The sequence below is a fragment of the Harpia harpyja genome, chromosome 13 (genome assembly GCF_026419915.1).
Source record: "Harpia harpyja isolate bHarHar1 chromosome 13, bHarHar1 primary haplotype, whole genome shotgun sequence".
Taxonomy (NCBI): Eukaryota; Metazoa; Chordata; class Aves; order Accipitriformes; family Accipitridae; genus Harpia; species Harpia harpyja.
Genome location: NC_068952.1, coordinates 10,484,120 through 10,501,611, shown reverse-complemented (window position 1 = coordinate 10,501,611; position 17,492 = coordinate 10,484,120). Strand labels below are relative to the sequence as shown.

General features: G+C 36.8%; 1 protein-coding gene across 5 annotated transcripts in view; it reads right to left on the bottom strand.

Moving 5' to 3' along the window:
- Positions 1-17,492, bottom strand: part of USH2A (usherin) — a 408,741-nt gene that overhangs the window by 146,598 nt on the left and 244,651 nt on the right. For all 5 annotated transcript variants that reach the window (XM_052805222.1, XM_052805224.1, XM_052805225.1 and 2 more), the window contains exons 39-40: positions 4,278-4,428; positions 3,963-4,105 (exon numbers count right to left, since the gene is read on the bottom strand). In XM_052805222.1, the coding sequence (XP_052661182.1) occupies positions 3,963-4,105; positions 4,278-4,428 (294 nt within the window). The remainder of the gene's footprint in view (positions 1-3,962; positions 4,106-4,277; positions 4,429-17,492) is intronic.

Sequence of the window (17,492 nt, the reverse complement as noted above, 5' to 3'; positions counted from 1 at the left end):
ACATTGCAGGAGCTCTCTCTTTTTTTTTAATTGCTTTTTTTTTTCTCTAGCAACTTCAGTATGTAGTGATCTCAAGTGACTACTGTGTACTTCTGACATTACTTACTGTGAATAAACACTGGACAGACCTGTAACTTCTTTATACATAAAAGAGATGGACTTGCAGTCACTTATGTAAGAACTAAAAAATAAAAAATTGGACTGCCTGATAGGCAACTCACAAAACCTTCTCTCTCAACTAGTGCAAGCCAGGCCCTTATAAAAGGGCTTCAGTAAGAGCTCTCCATACTGGAATCATACACTGACCCATGGGACTGAAATGTAGCCAACGTGCTGGTGACTGCAATGCCCTGCTGTACGCAGCCCATTGGACTGCAGATGGTTTCTGGGACATTCAAAAGAGAAGAAAGGAACAGGCAGCTTTTCTATAAAGTAGCAAATTTGCTAGCTTAAAACTTGTCCAAATCAAGATGGATTTTCTCAAGCAGTAGAAAAAGCACCTTTCTCATTTGGGAACTATCCCTCTGATCAAAGATTACACCGTGTGGATTGCTACCAGCCAATGTAAGTTTGCAAATCATAAAGCTACACCATAAGAATGCAGCGGCTGCCATTGGGCCAGCTTCGGGTAACTGTAACCAACTCCTTTACAGCTTCGTTCTCAGATAGCTCAAAGACTTGCCATAACAAAAGGGAAAACTTAACTGATATCTTCTTTTTTTATATCTAGAACATTTCATTTTATTTCTGAATGCAATGCATGAAATTCTGCTCTCAGTTCAATGGTACCTACTGACCTCTCAGTTCAGTGGTGATTACACTGATTGCAAGAGTTATCTAAATTTACATTCAAGTTACTGAAAGCAAGATCTAATCCAGGAACTTCATCAACTGTTTCTATTTGTCTGGCAGTAAATAGTCTGATGCTATACTGACCAAGATCACTGCAACAAACATCTTTTATTAACAGAAGTTTAGCAGGTTTTAAAATATTCATAGGATATGTACATTATTGTTATCTGGCACGGGCAGGTTAGACTTTAAAAAATGCATAGAATCAGTTACTACTGCTGCACTTAAAGTAAATGGAAGTATTTGAAAATTATTTACAGCATTTTTTCTTGCATTAAAAAATAAGCCAAACCTACTAATCTGTATACTAAGACATTTTATTATCAGATACAACAGATTTTTATGGCAGCATTTGCTAATTTTTCCTTAATAATTCCTAATATCCTCCAAGTTTAATAAATATTTATCATAAATAAAATATAATATGCAGATATATTGTGAAATCATCAGCTTGCATTAGTAGAACTCTATTGACTTTAAAAGCGGATGTGTTGATTTACATCTATTGCTATCAGGTGTATGTGCACATGAACACACACACACATGCATATATTTTATTCCTACAGTTATTTTATGCTTTGGTGAAACAAAAAAAGATGTATATTCACTGCATAAAATTCAGTAAAAACCTGTACACACATATATTTCAACAGAGTAAGAGATATGGGAAATTTCTACTGTCAAATTGTACTTTAAAAAGTCAAAGTGTATTGGTTAGCAGGGCCAGGAATTAAGTGTACTTCTGCAACAAGCTGTCAGTATAGGCAGTTTTTTAAGAAACATATTGAAACCTTGACAGAAATACTGCTTATACCCAATGACAATCATTCAGTCTTAAGCAATTGAGTTGAATACCCTTTCACAGATGGCAGACCTCCACAATGACACCAAAACCAGAGTCCTTTGTCACCACTGAAAGTTGGGGGTGGGGGGGTGGAGGGGTGGTGGTTGTGAATGACAAGGGTTGTTGGATACTGGGGACACATCAGCATGTATTCTTTAGCAGTATCAATGCAAATGGAAGAGGACATTTTAAGGAAAATAATTTTCCCCTTGGAGACATGGAGTTTGAACTACAGAAGATGTTTTAAGCTAAAGAACAAGATGCAGCATCATAGCTGAAGAGGCGAGTTGTTGTTTGTTAATCTCAAAATATTTTAATTGCATAAACGCTGGCAGGGGCATTATATTTTTCTTTTCTTGTTCTTAAGTTTCCTTTGGCAACATCTTCCTTCCCTGCTAACTTAAGGCATTTTTGCAGCCAGGTTTTGCAGAGGGTAGCATTTCATGCTAGTGCACAAAGACCATCGAAGTACTATACAGCAGGTAACTTCTACACAGATGTTCAAGAAGGCTATATAGGAATGCATGTTCTGTGTAAGCCTTCTGCCCTATCCCTAACTCCCAAAAAGAGAATTTTCAAATTCTACACCTACTACTTTGCACAAAAAATAATTTCTACATATACTAACAAGTGATACCTTTTAAATGCACTTCTGTGCTCCTCCTATCTAAAAAGAAACAACACTACGTGAACTATCTGACCAGAGCTAAATAATCATTACAATTTGAATGAAATAGTCATAGGAGACTGATTGCAGCTAGACCATGAATGTAGACAAGTTTAATAATATTGTATCCACTTTTGGTAAGAAACAATTACAATAAAGGAATTGAATCTCAACGAAGATTTTCACAGGTTGGTAACATCTCTGGTATGTAAAGACAAAGTTCAGAACTTACTTTTATTAGGTAATTACTTATAGGTAATGTGTTCATAGAAGCATTTATACCTTTGGAGCTTAAAAAGATTTATCAGATAAATTTCTGTCGTTAATTATTTGCTCAGCTTCAAAGAAAAATGTTTTACAATTGTGGGAACACGTGTTTTCTGAGTATTTTCTGGAGATAGACAGCTATCCATTTAGAGAAGGGCCTAAGATGAAGTTGAGTCACCAGAACTGAATATTTGCTACAATTGCATATGAGCATCATGTTAAATCATGTTATTATGGCCTGAAATGCAGATCTCTCATCAGTGTAAAATAGAGTAAGACCACAAGGCACTTCGCTGTGAAGGCAGAGAAAGCAACATAGTAATAAAACCAGTAATGAAACACCACCCCACCCCGTGCTTTTTCCTGCTCAGAATGACTTACTTTCTTATGAAACAAGATCTAACATGAAAAATCTCTTTAGAAAATACTTAATTTCTCCAAAATTTGGTACAATAGAATCATCCATTACTGATTTAAAAAAAGAAAAAAAAAGCAAAGAATATGTTTGAAAACAACAGATTTTTCCAAAAATTGTGCTAATAGATATCCTACTACATTGTAAGAGAAAACTAATAGCTCAGTTTCTTTAAAAAATCTGGAAATTATGTATTTTGTATATGTATTATGTACAACAAGCTCAAGTTCTGTCAGATGTTTCTGCTTACATATTGTATCAGGTGCAAAATCCTACCCTGCCAACTAAATGGCTGTACCTATATGCTGATACCTGTTTGTTAAATCAAGGGACTGTTGAACAAATTATGTGGAGTGAGTCTGCAGAACGTAGAACTATTAATGAGGAACGTGATGGGACTGGCAGTGACAAACTCAATTTCAGACCAGTAGATCACCACTTTGAATTAACAAAGATCACTGGGAATGAAAAGTTCTGTTCAGCTATGGTACAGCTTAGGTGTTCCCAACACAGAGATAAGACAACTGTCATATACTCTTAACTTCAACTTATTTTCTCTGATATGACTGAAATCAGAATCAAGTCTCTGAATATAAAGGAATACCACTTACAAAGCTGTATTTACCAGTGTATCTTAAAGTAACCATATATGAACACGCATGCATAGCGGGATATTGTGTAAAGAAATAAGATACTACTTCACAAAACATATATTTAAATATTAATGTTTTATGAAAATCTAAGACAACAGCTACTTGATCCCTTAGGAGTTATTGCAAGTTAATATTCAGGAAGGAAATACATTATTGCTATTTAACTGAGAAAGCTAGATAACCAAAAGAAATTATGTGCAGTTGCAGCTGAACTGTGATTTATATTTTCTGCTAAAGGGAGTTAAACAAGGTCAGACTGCTTACTGTCCTCTGCTGTAGACATTGAAGTCCAGTTGCTATAAGCATTGCCGTAACCATTGGAGGCAACCAGTCTCATCTCATACTCAGTGTACGGCTGAAGATCTCCAACGCTGTGTTGTAAGGAAGCAGTAGGGCTGGAAAGCAAACTGCAAAGAAAAGCAGCATGAGTTACATCATTAAACATCCCAGCACCTAAAGAAAGACTAAAACATTGCATGTCTTGTAACAAAAACAGCCACCCTAAAGGTGAGCCATGTTCAAGATAATGGGACTTTTCTTGCTCAGCAGTTGATGGTGGCCTTGCTATGGTCTGCATACTCTAAAATGTCACCAGCAGAATGCCTCCGCCGCATCTGGAGTCGGTAGCTGGGCGCGCCTGGGGCGTTGTTGCGAACTGGTGTAGACCAGACAACCTGAAGACTGGTCGGAGTGGCAGATGAAAGCCTTGGAGGCATCACGCCATCTGGAGCTGTCGAAAAACATGGATGAATTAGAGCAGAGAAAACCACGGAGAACATATGCCGGGTGGAAACAAAATGCTCCATATACTGGAAAAACTGTTCCTCGGGATCAACAGCAATGTTAACATGGTCCATTTAGTTTAACATTTTCACTACTGAACAATGCTATTTCTTCATTTTCTTCTTTCCAATACAGTTACATGAGAATCATTTTGCTAAAAGCAAACCTCCAAACACCAAAAGTAATTCAGAAGGAACATATTCTCTACCACCTGTTCAAATATTATCTACTTCTCCTTGTGCCCAGCTCTGCCACCCTAAGAAGTTAAAGAAATGCTCACAGAAATATTACCCAGCAAGAGTAAAATCGATCAGACTTTTATCATTCGGATACCTTCTCACCCTTATAAATTAATAATAATTTTAAAAGAAAACAGCAGAAATTTTAAGGGGAAAAGCATCTTTAAGTAGAAATTGAAATAAATTCACGGAAGTCTCAGTCTCTAGTCCAGTGTTTTGTTAATGAAATTAATTTTTATGAAGTCCAGGAACTGTAGATCAAAATGTGTCAGTAATGATATCACCAATGACCTTTAACTGCTGCAAATTTCACTGCATGCAGTAAAAAGAACTATGCCAATTTGCACCCATGAGTTTATGGCTTTGTTTTTACTTTAAGAAGAAAACAATCTGTTGAAGAAACTTTCTGCATATAAACACATCTGGAACTTTTATATATAATGCATGTCTGTAGCCATAGCTCTGTAGCTCTTTTCCAGAGAGTTAAAACACTGGAAAGTTACTGCCTTTGTCATTTAAACTCTTGTATAATAGTTTTGCTTTTCACGGTCCAGTAGTTACCATTTGCTTCTTTCTTTGGTCTTTCCAACAGAAAATTTTTGTTGCTGTTATTTTCTTCCTTCTCTTTATTGGAAAAAACAGTCTCACAGATCTGTAACTTAAGGTGTAGTTGTAAGCCTCAAGGCGTAAGTTGTAAGATGAGCGAACAGTATTTTACCGTAAGTTTTATGATTTTCATTTACCTCCTCTATATGAGGTGGTTACTAAGAGGAAAGAAACAGACTTTGTGATACAGTGTCTGAATCATTCTCTCCCTGAAACACATGAAAGGATGGCATTGGCTCCAAAAAAAAAAGTCATCAGTCATATACAGTAGTTTTTATTTTTACTGACGTATACATACAGAGATACACGAACTAGCGTCTGACACTTTTACTCTGATTATAGATACTTATGACTGGGGAACTTCAAAATTCTTCAGGTCCAGCTCCAAATTGTATTACATAGAAAGGCACAAGACATGTCTTGCTCCAATCTACAGACTGGTTCCCTTTCCCTTAAGTTCAAGTTCTACCAGTTCTCATAAGAAATTTTTACTAAAAACTGGCTGCTGGGGTACCTGAGTTATTATCAGGTATTTTACTTCTGAGAATTGGCCCCTAGCCCTGCAACCCTCCTGGTTTTTTTTCAGGACAAGATGAAGTGGAACAGGACCTCCAGCTTCCCTCCCTCCCTTTCTGTCCTCTGTTACCATGAAAAAGACAACGTAAAATTTTGGGGCTTGAGCCAGCCTGGCTGCCTTTGGGTGCTCCCTCCTGCTGCTGTTATCTAGATGTAGGCAATAAGGCTCCAGTAAATCCCAAGTAAACTTGAAATCTTCCTGTTTCGAAATCCAGGAGATGTCTGAGACTAAGGTAATTCATGGTCTGCAAATCCCTTGCCAACACCTTCAAGGCCAATCAAGAGTTTGTGAGCACCTCAACTCAGAGGGAAGAAGATGGCTGATTTAACTTGAACAGCCCCCAACATCCCTCCAGCTGAGCCATCAAAAACAAGCATCTGCACACCAAATGCCTCTGTATGCGAATTAAATTTCCCTCTTAGAGTAAAATGGAGAACATATATTTACCTCACTTAACATTGTTCTGTTTCGCAGCAACATAACTAATGTTGAAGTTGTGCAATAAGGGGGTTTAAATCTTACGGATGTAAAGTACAGTACTCACAGATAATCAGGAATTATTTTGGCATCCCTTTATAAAGTGATTCTTGAAGTTGTTAGCAGGCAAATTCAGCCAAATTCAGCCAGCACGAGAAAGATGGCACAATTAATGTAAAAACTTACATTAGAGGGTGTTAAAGTGTTTTCACAAGCTGACACTAACAGAAAGACTCAATATCCCTTCAAAGCAGGATACAACCTTATTTAAAACTGAACTGTCTGTAGCTTAAAATGCACCAGTTGTTTAAGTGCACACAGAAATTCTACATCTAAAAATGAATCTAATTACCTGAGCTGTAATTTGGCCAGGAAGCCAAAGTTCACACTGTTATTGAGGAGACAGTGTGAGCAACTCACTGAGGAGGCAAAAGCGTTAAATTTATTTCCAGTTCTGTCAGGACACATAACTTCACCTTTGTCTTTCATTTCTCAATCTGTTAAATGGAGATAATAATACTTATCCTTCTTTGTAAAGCTCTCTGAGATCTACAAAGTAAAAGCTCCGATTAAGCTTTATGTATGTATAGTGGTGGTTATTATAGCGATACAGGAATGTTCATCAAAAAACAAAGATGTAGCTGTCTAAATGTCAATAACAATTCACAGTGCGGATGTTATTTTAATGGCGTAGGTAATCTCAGCTAAATGTTAAAATCTCTTCTACCAACAAAAGCACAGCATAGGGAAGAGTAGAAAATTTGGACAAATCTCTTCTGTGAAAGTCGACTGACCTGTAGAACAAGCCAAGCCCACTACTTTCAAACCAACATGTTAGAATATACAGCAAATTTATTTAGTCTGAAAGACTTCCAGTAGCTTGCAGAGAATGTCCTCAGCTACGCACTAGCAAGTGTCCTCAGCTCTGCGTTTCCAGAGGAATGGGGCAGGGGGGCAGGAGGGTACAACAAAGAAATTGTCAAGTCTCTGCTTAGTCATAAGGAGAAAGGTGCTCTATTAAACAAATCACGCTTTGATCATTAAAACTATAGAGCACTTCCCCTCAAAAATGGTAATTCTAAATTGTACACAAACCATACTTTGACTGTTTCAAACACTCCTCATCACCAAGGTCTTCAGTGTAACATTTCCCCTCAGCTTAACCCTTTTTATCCAATCCATATTCCCAAGAGACTCCTTACTACCCAAGTAATAACTGGCAACCAGCAATAATTCTACTGTGAATTTCTCAACAGAAGACCCATGTATCTATCAGCTTGATATATCGTCTTTAAGATGCAATGTTGCTCAAAAAGCTCCCCTCAAGCTTTAATATGACCCTCAGGGGGCAACCACTCCACTTGCAACCTACTGAATCAACATCTAGCCGAGTAAATCCTCACTTAGCAGGGCAGAAAGTCACGCTTTGTATATGAAGAGACTACAAAGGCAGAATAAAATATTTAATCAGATGTCAATTCATATCAAAGAATTAATAAGCAGCCCTGCAAAATAATAAAAACTGAAGACTGTTTCAAGCTGACAATGATATATTGTATTCCAGATACTCAGGTACATGCAGATGAATCAAGAAAAATCTGATCCCTGCTCGGCCCCTAATGTGCTAAACAGTCTTTGAAAAGTGTTTCAACTTCTTGCCTCAATTTCCTTATCTTAAACAACATATGCAGTAGTAGTCAGTTTTGTAAGTATTTGTTTCTTTTAGGGCAGCAAGCATTGTGTTAAATGATTGTGCTTAGATTTTTACTCCATGTTGAAAGCCTACTTTTCTGAGAGGTATTCATTATATTTATCATAAGGATATATCTGAAATTTAAATTTTCTGGAAGTAGAAGACTTTTGAGTAGGACTATTAAAAGTGAACTGCCATTAGGACAATAATTTATTATTTAGTTATAAAAATGTCTGCACTATTAATCTTTAATAAGAGGAAGATAAGTCAGTAGAGCTTGATTGGATATCTATCAAATGGGTGTAAACTCACACCAACTTTGAAGTGAAGCGACACACCACTTTTAACAGTGATCAGATATATTGCCCCTGCTGTATCCATAATATCTGCAGATAGGCAGCTAGAAGAGTTTGGAGCTATGTGAATGTAAGTCTACAATTTGCCACATTTTCATATGTAAAATATTTAGCACAGGCAATGCATTTGTATCTTATCAAAATATTTTTCATGCACATGGATGCAAATGATAACTGCAGGTATTTAACTACAGAGGAGGAAAATAGGCTCTCTACAGTTTGTGCCATAACAGCAAGGAAAAGTTTCAGTCAGACTGCCTTTAGATGAATGTCTTGCTCAGTCATGCCTACTCTCACTCTTTTCCAGGTTCAATTCACAAACCCCATTTCTTTATTTCATTGCAGTAGTTGTTTAGATACTCCTGTTTCATTTTCTATTTTAGGTGCCCATACTGAGATCATCTCATTACAGCACTTTTTATGGCAATATGTTCTGCACGCTGACATTTGTTTCTTCTGATTTTCCCAGGTATGCCTGTTATCTAGTTGTTTGCTCAGTCCAAATAATTCCAGTCATTGCACTCTCCATAATTCTCAACATGGGCACGTGGTTTTGTTTCATTTAACCGAAAGACAGGCCACAATGCTGGGCCACGATGTCATCACTAGAAGGGCATGCTAGTTATAAACCTTTATCTGTCAGCAAAGCAGAAGATTGCTTTTTTTTGTTTCTTATCTTTACAGGTTCATTGAAGTTTACTCCGGTTTGCTTTTTAACCCTCTTTTCCCAGTTATCTTTCCTACCCAGTGTAGAGAGAATATATGCGGTTGTTCTTGATTTTTCATTTAATATATATCTTCAACCATTTTGTTTTCCACCTACTCAATGCCTACAGAATGCATACAGTATTCTTGGATTGTCGTCTTAATTTTATAATTTCACTGGTATGTGTTTCCAGTTACAGACAGATCTCCATCTAGTAATACAAATACCAGAGACAATGCACCCCTTATTCAACACACTTCCATGCACTTTGGAACATACAATGGGAAAGGTCCATGGTGGCCCTTCTTGGTTGTCCCGCTCTGGCACATGGGGCTTGGGAAGAAAAGAAGCTGTGCTATGGGAACAAGCCAGTAAAGAGACATAAAGGAGTAGCTTAAAGCCTCCATAAACTTCCCAGTAAATCCAAACCTGTTTACACCTCAGGTTAGTGAAATTTTCTTTTCAGAAGTATAACATAAACAGGGCACAGAAATATCTTGTTCTCTCTTCACGATCTATCCTGTTTTATACATCTGATCTCTGCTGTAATAGTAATTTCATTTGAAAAGGAGTGGCTTTGTAAATCTTTTCACTTTTAGCATTAATCTTTAATGTTACTTGTACTTGTAAGGCACAATATCACTCGGAAAGATGAAAATAAGAAGTTTGAAAAATCTAAAATTTAGCTTTATCTGGATTAAGTGTGTAAGCTCTAACTGCACATTTTCCTCTGATTGCACTATTTGGTATTCCAAGCCGCAGAGTACAATTTTAGTAGGGCCCTGAAAATCAACTCAAGCTTTACTCCATGACCTGCAAACCTCAAGTTTAAGACAATTGTCTTTTGTAATCCCAGAGCAGGCTTACTTACTCCTCATTAATACTGCTCTAGTGAAAAACAAAATCAGACCTCCCCCTCCTTTTAATAACTTTTCTTCATGTACAACCTCAACATCTGCAATCCAGATATGGGTCTCAAGTAAAAATATGTGTAAGAGATGCCTTTTTCCTAAGTGTTATATTTTACTGAGGTCAATACTATAAAAATGTCTTACAGATTTGTCACCTCTACCTTGATACAAGAAGTAACTTGCCTGCCTTCCTCATGCTAGATAGAAGTTTATCCATGTTACTCAGCAAGAACTTTGCTAAACTCTAAAAGCTACAAAAGAATGCCAATAAGCAATTAGCTGAATGATTAATGATTTTAATACCTGTAATAAAGACATTGGATGGAATTTATAACTGCCCAGTAAAACTAATTATTCATCGGACTGTTTAAAAGGATGCCTAGCCAATAACTGTCATATCACAAAATTAATTTAAAAAAAAAATACTATGAGGAAAAAACATAAGGATTGCTATTACAAAATCAGGCAAAACCCACAATCAAAGAAACAGCTCCTGTGGGTTAATTGTGACTCTGGTTACTGGAAAATGAAGTATCTCTATGAAGTAGCTTTGAGAAACTACCAGATCTGCCTTTTTACTTAGGGGAACAGATGTGGCAAGAGCAGAGGGAACAAGACCCTCTCTATCTTCATGCAATAACTTCAGCTTCCTGCGTGAAGCAGTTTTAGAGATTAATTTTAGGACTTTTTGGTTGGGGTTTTTTTGTTGTTTGAAAGGAAGAAGGGGAAAGAATTTGACATCATCTTCAAAATCTTGCAGCTTCCCTTACAACTGATATCTGCAGGCTGAGAGCTATGACCAGAGGCAGGTATGCTAGCTTCCACATTGATGGAAACATTTCTGGTGAGAGTCTCATAGACTGCTGGTGAGGAGACACTTGGCTAAATTGAAGTTTCTTTCTTAATGCTGATGGTACAATTTCAAAGAACTGCAGGCTGGCTTTCAAGGCTTTTACTTCATGTTTGAAACTAAACAGTTCTTAGATAGCTCTGGAAATAGGGGCTTCCTGAAAGCAACAAAAAAACCAAATTATATCAATGATGGTTGGGAAAAGACCAGGGAAGGAAGTTTAAACCTATGTAGCTTAAAGAATAATAGAAGAGCAAAGGAATAGACATATACGAATCTTCAACTTCACAGAAGTTTTGCAAAGACAAAGAAAATCTGTGTCCTGGGAAACAGGACATACAGTAATGGGATTAAACTGCTGCAAGAAAGATTTCAAATCTCCATCAGAGTAAACAACTGTTTTACCAGAAATGAGACAACTTACGGTTTTGAGGAAAGAAGACACACGACATGATTTCCCGATGAGCTCTTTTTCAGCCTAATAATTCAATGAAGGGGACTCTAACATCATAGAAGATGAAGAAGGAACAAAGAAAAAGGAAAAGGCACAGAGGTGGTGATGTTACAAGAAGCATATGCCTCAGTCTGAAGCATAAGTTGTTGAAAATTAATTTTTAATATTGTTTTATTCTATGACTGAAAGCAAAAGGATAACGGGATATTCAAAACCAGAAAGCAGCATTCTACTCGAACAAGTCGTTTCTGCAAATGATTGTTGCTATATGTCCACTCAATGTGGCAAAAGAAACTAGGAAAATATAGCAACCTAACTGAATGCTAAAGAAAGTGAGATATTAGAAAAGATATGAAAGCTCTTGTTAAATAAGAAGTCTCCTGGTTCAAATTACGTGCACTCCTGCAGTATGAATGTGCCAGTGGTCTGTTACTCACAGATCAGCCTACCCTGCTGGCAGAAAACTAAAGCGTTACCAGTTGATGTGCATTTTGACAGAAGCATCAGTTTATATATCCCTAAATGTATATATCCCTAAATGTACAGACTGAAGAACAATGCAGGTTTGCAAGTAAATTAGATCTGCAATAAGATCACTTGTAATTATTTTTAATCCATAAATTTCTCTGCAGTACATAGAGGATGGTGTGAAATACTACTATTTCTGATGGAATCCAAGCTTGAGAGTGTCCATAAATAGAAAACAGAGCTGACAAGATGAGAGATTAGCTGGTGTTAGGGAGCCACTACACACAGTGGGTGGTGTGGTCCTATTATATCTTGAATGTCCTACAGGTATCTGTGAGATCCACGTCACTGGACTACCTTTTGGCCATGAAACAACTGAATCCATAACAGACATTTTCCTCCTCAAATTCTTTCCTTATTTGCAGAAAGAAGAGGAAAAGAGGTTTCCTCAAAGTTTCTGCTCCTAGTAATCCAGGCAACACAGAGCTGGATTTGGTTTGCAGCTGCTAATTAACTACTTTATGCCATATGGGGTAATCACAAAACCCCCTTGTCTCATTGTCAGTGTCTTTTTATAGTGAAAATGGGCGACAGGTGTTGAGAAAGAAGGAAGTGACTCTTCCCACCTACAGTTGTTGTCTCCATCCCTCTCATCTCCTCCACAGACAGCACAAGCAGAAAATCTGACTCTCTGACACGCCTGGAGGGGACCAGCTCCCTGTTGTGGCTCTGCCAAACCACTGCACCCCCTCAAGCTGCCACCTCTTCTCCTTCCCTTTCTGTAACAGAAAAACGTGCATTTACACTGCCACATTTCCAGTGGCATTTACATGTTGTTTTGAAACAAATCCTATATAGCACTACAATTTATAAATAGAGAGAACATTTAGAAAAAGAAAATATTGTATTGTTCAATAATAAAAGTAAAATCTTAGTTATAAATGAGGAAAAACAATCACCATACTTTTAACTAAAAATACCCATTGTTTATACCAATAAATGAACCATTCTTCACAGCAGACCCACATATTAAAGGATCAGATGACTTTATCATTACTGGGAGTTGCAAGGCTGCAAAGACCAAGACACTGCCTCCTTGGGTGTGAGTACATTTGGATAGCTCAGCGGAGGACATGCCATCATTAATACATCTCATTACAGCTTTGGTTTTGGTTCTGGTCTCCTGATGGCAGTCATATAAAACAATACTAAAGCTACAAACATAGCTGGTCTCGTGTTTCAGATTTTGTGATGTGTTCATGGTATTATATTCCCACAATCGCTGTTCATACACCACTGTTTTCTGCAAGGAGCTTGCAGAGTTTCCAAAAGCTTTTGTATATTCTAACTTACCTAATCTTCCGAAATATATCTTTATGCAATATATGTATATGACGTATGAGAAAAGCAACTAGTTCTTGGATATTTTGTTCATATATCAAAAAGCACCATAGCAGTGCACTAGGGAATATGCTGTCAAAGGAACCATGGAATTTTATCTTCTCATTTCCCATTTTCTCTAAGGTGTAGGTGCTTATCACAACAGTATCAAAGTGTCTTCTATGTCAGTGCACAGAAATAAATATATTCCTGCTGAAAGTCATGAAGGAAATTCATAAATTGGGAATGTACAAAATCTCATAAACTTTACAAACTCTAGCTTTGCATGTAGAGTGGGAGTCTCCTCTTTGCTTGCAAGAAGTGGTGTTCACCTAAAGACAGTGGAAGTCATGCCCTTAAAATACTGAGTATAAAATTCTTTGAAAATTTACCTCTTATAGTTCAATCAAGCGTCTTCTAAAATTTTGCTGCCTAGAAGTTTTTTCAGTAGCAACCATATTCTCACAAATGAAAGTTAAAAAAAAAAAAAAAATTTACTACTTTGCTCCAATCTTCAAACTATTAAAAAGCATATTATCTTTTCCTGTTCACTTGAGTTGGACAAGGCTGAAAACAAAAATATCAAAGCAACAATACTTATTAAGTAGAAACTCTGGTTTGTGTGTTATCTTAACCTGCTTCTCAATTCACTCTAAGGCATTCAAAGCATATAGCCTTTGAAGTAGCCTATACTCTCTAGTTTTCTTGTGCAAAGTACAGCATACGTCAGGTTCAGACAAAATACCAAAAATGACTGTATATTTTATTAAAAGCCTATTTTTTCCTCTCTCTCTTTTTAACAAAAGTCTAATTTAGTTGTTGTTCCCTTAGGTACAAAGTACACAGTTCATAATTCATTTGATATAAAATGTCAGTTTAGATTTTTGCACTTCTTTGATAAATGAGAAAAAACATGTACTTTTCAATCTCCTTCTACGAGGTTTTACTAGCAGAAGCCCCCCTCCCATTGTGCTGCTCAAAGACCTTTGTGTTAAATTAAACATCAAGATTCAGAAACTGTAGGGAATGATATTTCCAAGACATACAGTACAAATATATGAGACTGGGAAAAAAGGTAATGATTTTTCCTACCAGTAAAGTGATGTCTCCCAAAGAGCATCTTTGATCCTTGAATTAGTTCTCAGTTATAATTTAATATATCAAAACTGTCAGCAGCTTTCCTTACATTTAGACATAAAGTGATATAGTCAGCTCCACAAAGAGCAAAATACAACATTCAGGGGTTTGCTCCTCTCGCAACATGTGCTTGTGACTCTAAAGTCTATCAATATTAATGGAGAAAATCTGTGTACCTCAAAGGAAATGGCAGAGAATTAATTTAATTGTATCTGTCATCATTAACAGTAGGGAGTGTTTTTTCCTATATAACCAAATCCTGCCATTGATCAACATGCAAAAATCTCAGGGGGGTAATCTGCACAATGGCAAAGAGCAGAATCAAAAATTTAGTTCTGGAAATAAAACTATTATAATTCGGAAAATAACAACAGCACACTGTATATTATTCTCTTATGTAACACATGAGGCTAAGGCTGACAAATCTGAACTATCACATTTACAGAGTAAACAAGAATTTTTATCACTTCTCAAAATTGCCAGCTGCAATGCTATGGCTGTCACTTCATGTTACAGTCTAGTTCAACAGCTGCAGTATCAATAAATTAAGCTGTATTAGAAAATAGCAATAGGATCACATTCTGATGCTCATGCTGACTATCAGCACTGATGAACAACATACATCCAGATCCACAAATGCCCAGAGCTCAAGACCTGCCCCTCTTGCCCGCTTTGCTGCTGACATGTACCCTGCCTCACCCCAACCTGAGCAGTGTCTTCAGCCCTGGGTTACAACAGCACCTGCTCTGTCTTCTTGCCCAATAAACAAGACCTTCGCCCCCCCGGTAGTAGAGTTTCAACAGGACAGATGGGCAGTATTCTGCCTTGCCTTGGTTATGAACCCAGAGATTAGTATGCTGCCCGGCAAGTGGGAGATGGGAATGTTAGTCACTTCAGGATGACTACACCAGATGTTTTTTCAGCCAGTGCTCTAACAGAGATAAACTATAACAGAATATGAAAGGTGACACCTCCGTTCCACCTAACTGTGGCAAAAATCCCTAACTGTTTTTATGGATTGGTCCCCCACTAAAAATAGTATTTCCATTGACAGAAATATGATCCAGGTGTTATCCACTGAAGCAAAATATTTAATATTTAAGGTGAATAAAGAGCAATTTAGACAAGCCTATTCACACATGGCAATAATCTGTGCAAAATATACAGTTGACTTATCTGATGAATAGGGTAAAAGGATTACAACCTTTTATACCCGACCCATCCACACAGGAATGCTTGTACAGCATTATTAACTAGCCACTCATCAGTTAATGTCCTGTTCTAGACACTTTTAACAAATAAACTATTTATATGAATTAACTCTTGGCTTCGTGTCCTCAAATAATGCTGAAGAACATGTAAATCCACTGAAATTGGTGGAAGTGTGTCAACATACAACAATGAATGATCTGTTCCCAAGTATTTTTACTGAAAAGACCTCGTCTTGTTTAAAATTGGGTAGCCTAATTGATTAAAAGTCTTAGTAACACCATCACGTTTTATTCAAACCCAAGCCAGACTGACTGTGTTTTGCCTCGTATGCCACAAGACATGTCACAGCATTTACTCCAATCTGCACATACAATTCACCATATGTTGAGGTAATGGAAATACCTTGGCAATACTTATTCTCTACAACATAGATTTTCTTCAATCTTTTGACAAAAAGTAAAGAGGCAGGGAAAACTTTCTCTGTCCTTTGTGTGTTTTTAAAACATAGACTGAAAGGGCTAAATATTCATCACAGAAAATTTACAGCTGCTTATTGCAGATTACAACCATCAGGAACATCCTGTTCAATTTTTTGGACAGCACTATCAATTTCTTACGAATAACCCTCTCAAACAGACTTCTTAGTATGTAAGAGCACTCACAACTTCGCTGGAAGGAAAAAATAGAGAAAAGAGAAATATTCTTTCTTTCTATATTGCCATCTCTTCACTCATTCAACTTCTTTTCTTTCTACATGTTTTATTAGAGCTGTTTAGATAATCTAAAATCTAAAATCAGTCAACCTGAATTCATGTGTTTTCTATGTACACAGTGGCTACATTCAACCATGGTGACACTTTTCATGGAGAGGCAATCCCCCAGTCTAAGCTGAGGGACAAGAAGAGAGGCTGACAAACTTTGACATGTATATTATACTTTTCAGCAGGAGGATGAATATAAAAAACTTTTACCTTCCCTTGCTAACACATGCCTGTCTTTCTATCTATCTGTAAAATGGGAATAACAATCCTCGCTCATTCAGAAGTCTACTGGAAAGCTGGATTAGTAAAGATTTGTAAAAATCATAAAAGTAAATACGTCAATATACAAATAGTAAGAATTAATATAATTCAATACTGGATGTATCCAACCATAACATGAAATACATGAATTCCCTTTCTTTCTTATTTTACTAACATGGAATTAATCTAAAAGTGTAGTATTTCTTTGCCAGAAGAATAAATAAGACCTGCATACAGAGCCAAATAAAAAAAGACAAAAAGCCAGCATGCATGCATGAACATGCATACACTAATATATCACATATATATTTGTGTGTATGCATCTGCACGTGCATGCAGACACAAAAATAAATGTTCAGAAAGAGAAGCACCGTGAGGAAAAACTGTCAAATGTCAGGAATCACTAAGGGCTATAGACTCTTATAGTCACCTTTGTTGTAAGAAAGAGAGTAGCATACAACAACAGTGCATTATAGGGACACCAGAGGAGAAATGGTGACTAATGACTGATTCTCACTCAACTTCCCTTTTCTCTCCCTTTCTGTCTTTATAGAGAAGCTTATTTTTCCTTAGGTACTCAGTCAACTAGCCCAAAGATAACTGCATAGATGTTACATAATGAGGAGCACTATGCTATGAAAAAGTAAGGAAAAGTCAAACTTAAAACACCACTAGAACAAATAACTAACTATATGGAGGAAAAATATTTTAATTCTGCAAAGTGTTTTAAGGATGCAGATACAAAGTTTAAGATATTTTAAATTCAATTCCAGATCTATTTCCAAACTACACAAAAAAGTCCCAAATAGGAGTTAATAGTTATCTTTAACCATAAAGGAAACCAGCAAAAAAATCAAAAGCACTTTTATGGCTATGATGTTTAAGAAAGATCATCTCTAGTTTTGTCCCCAGCTAAAGAGAGG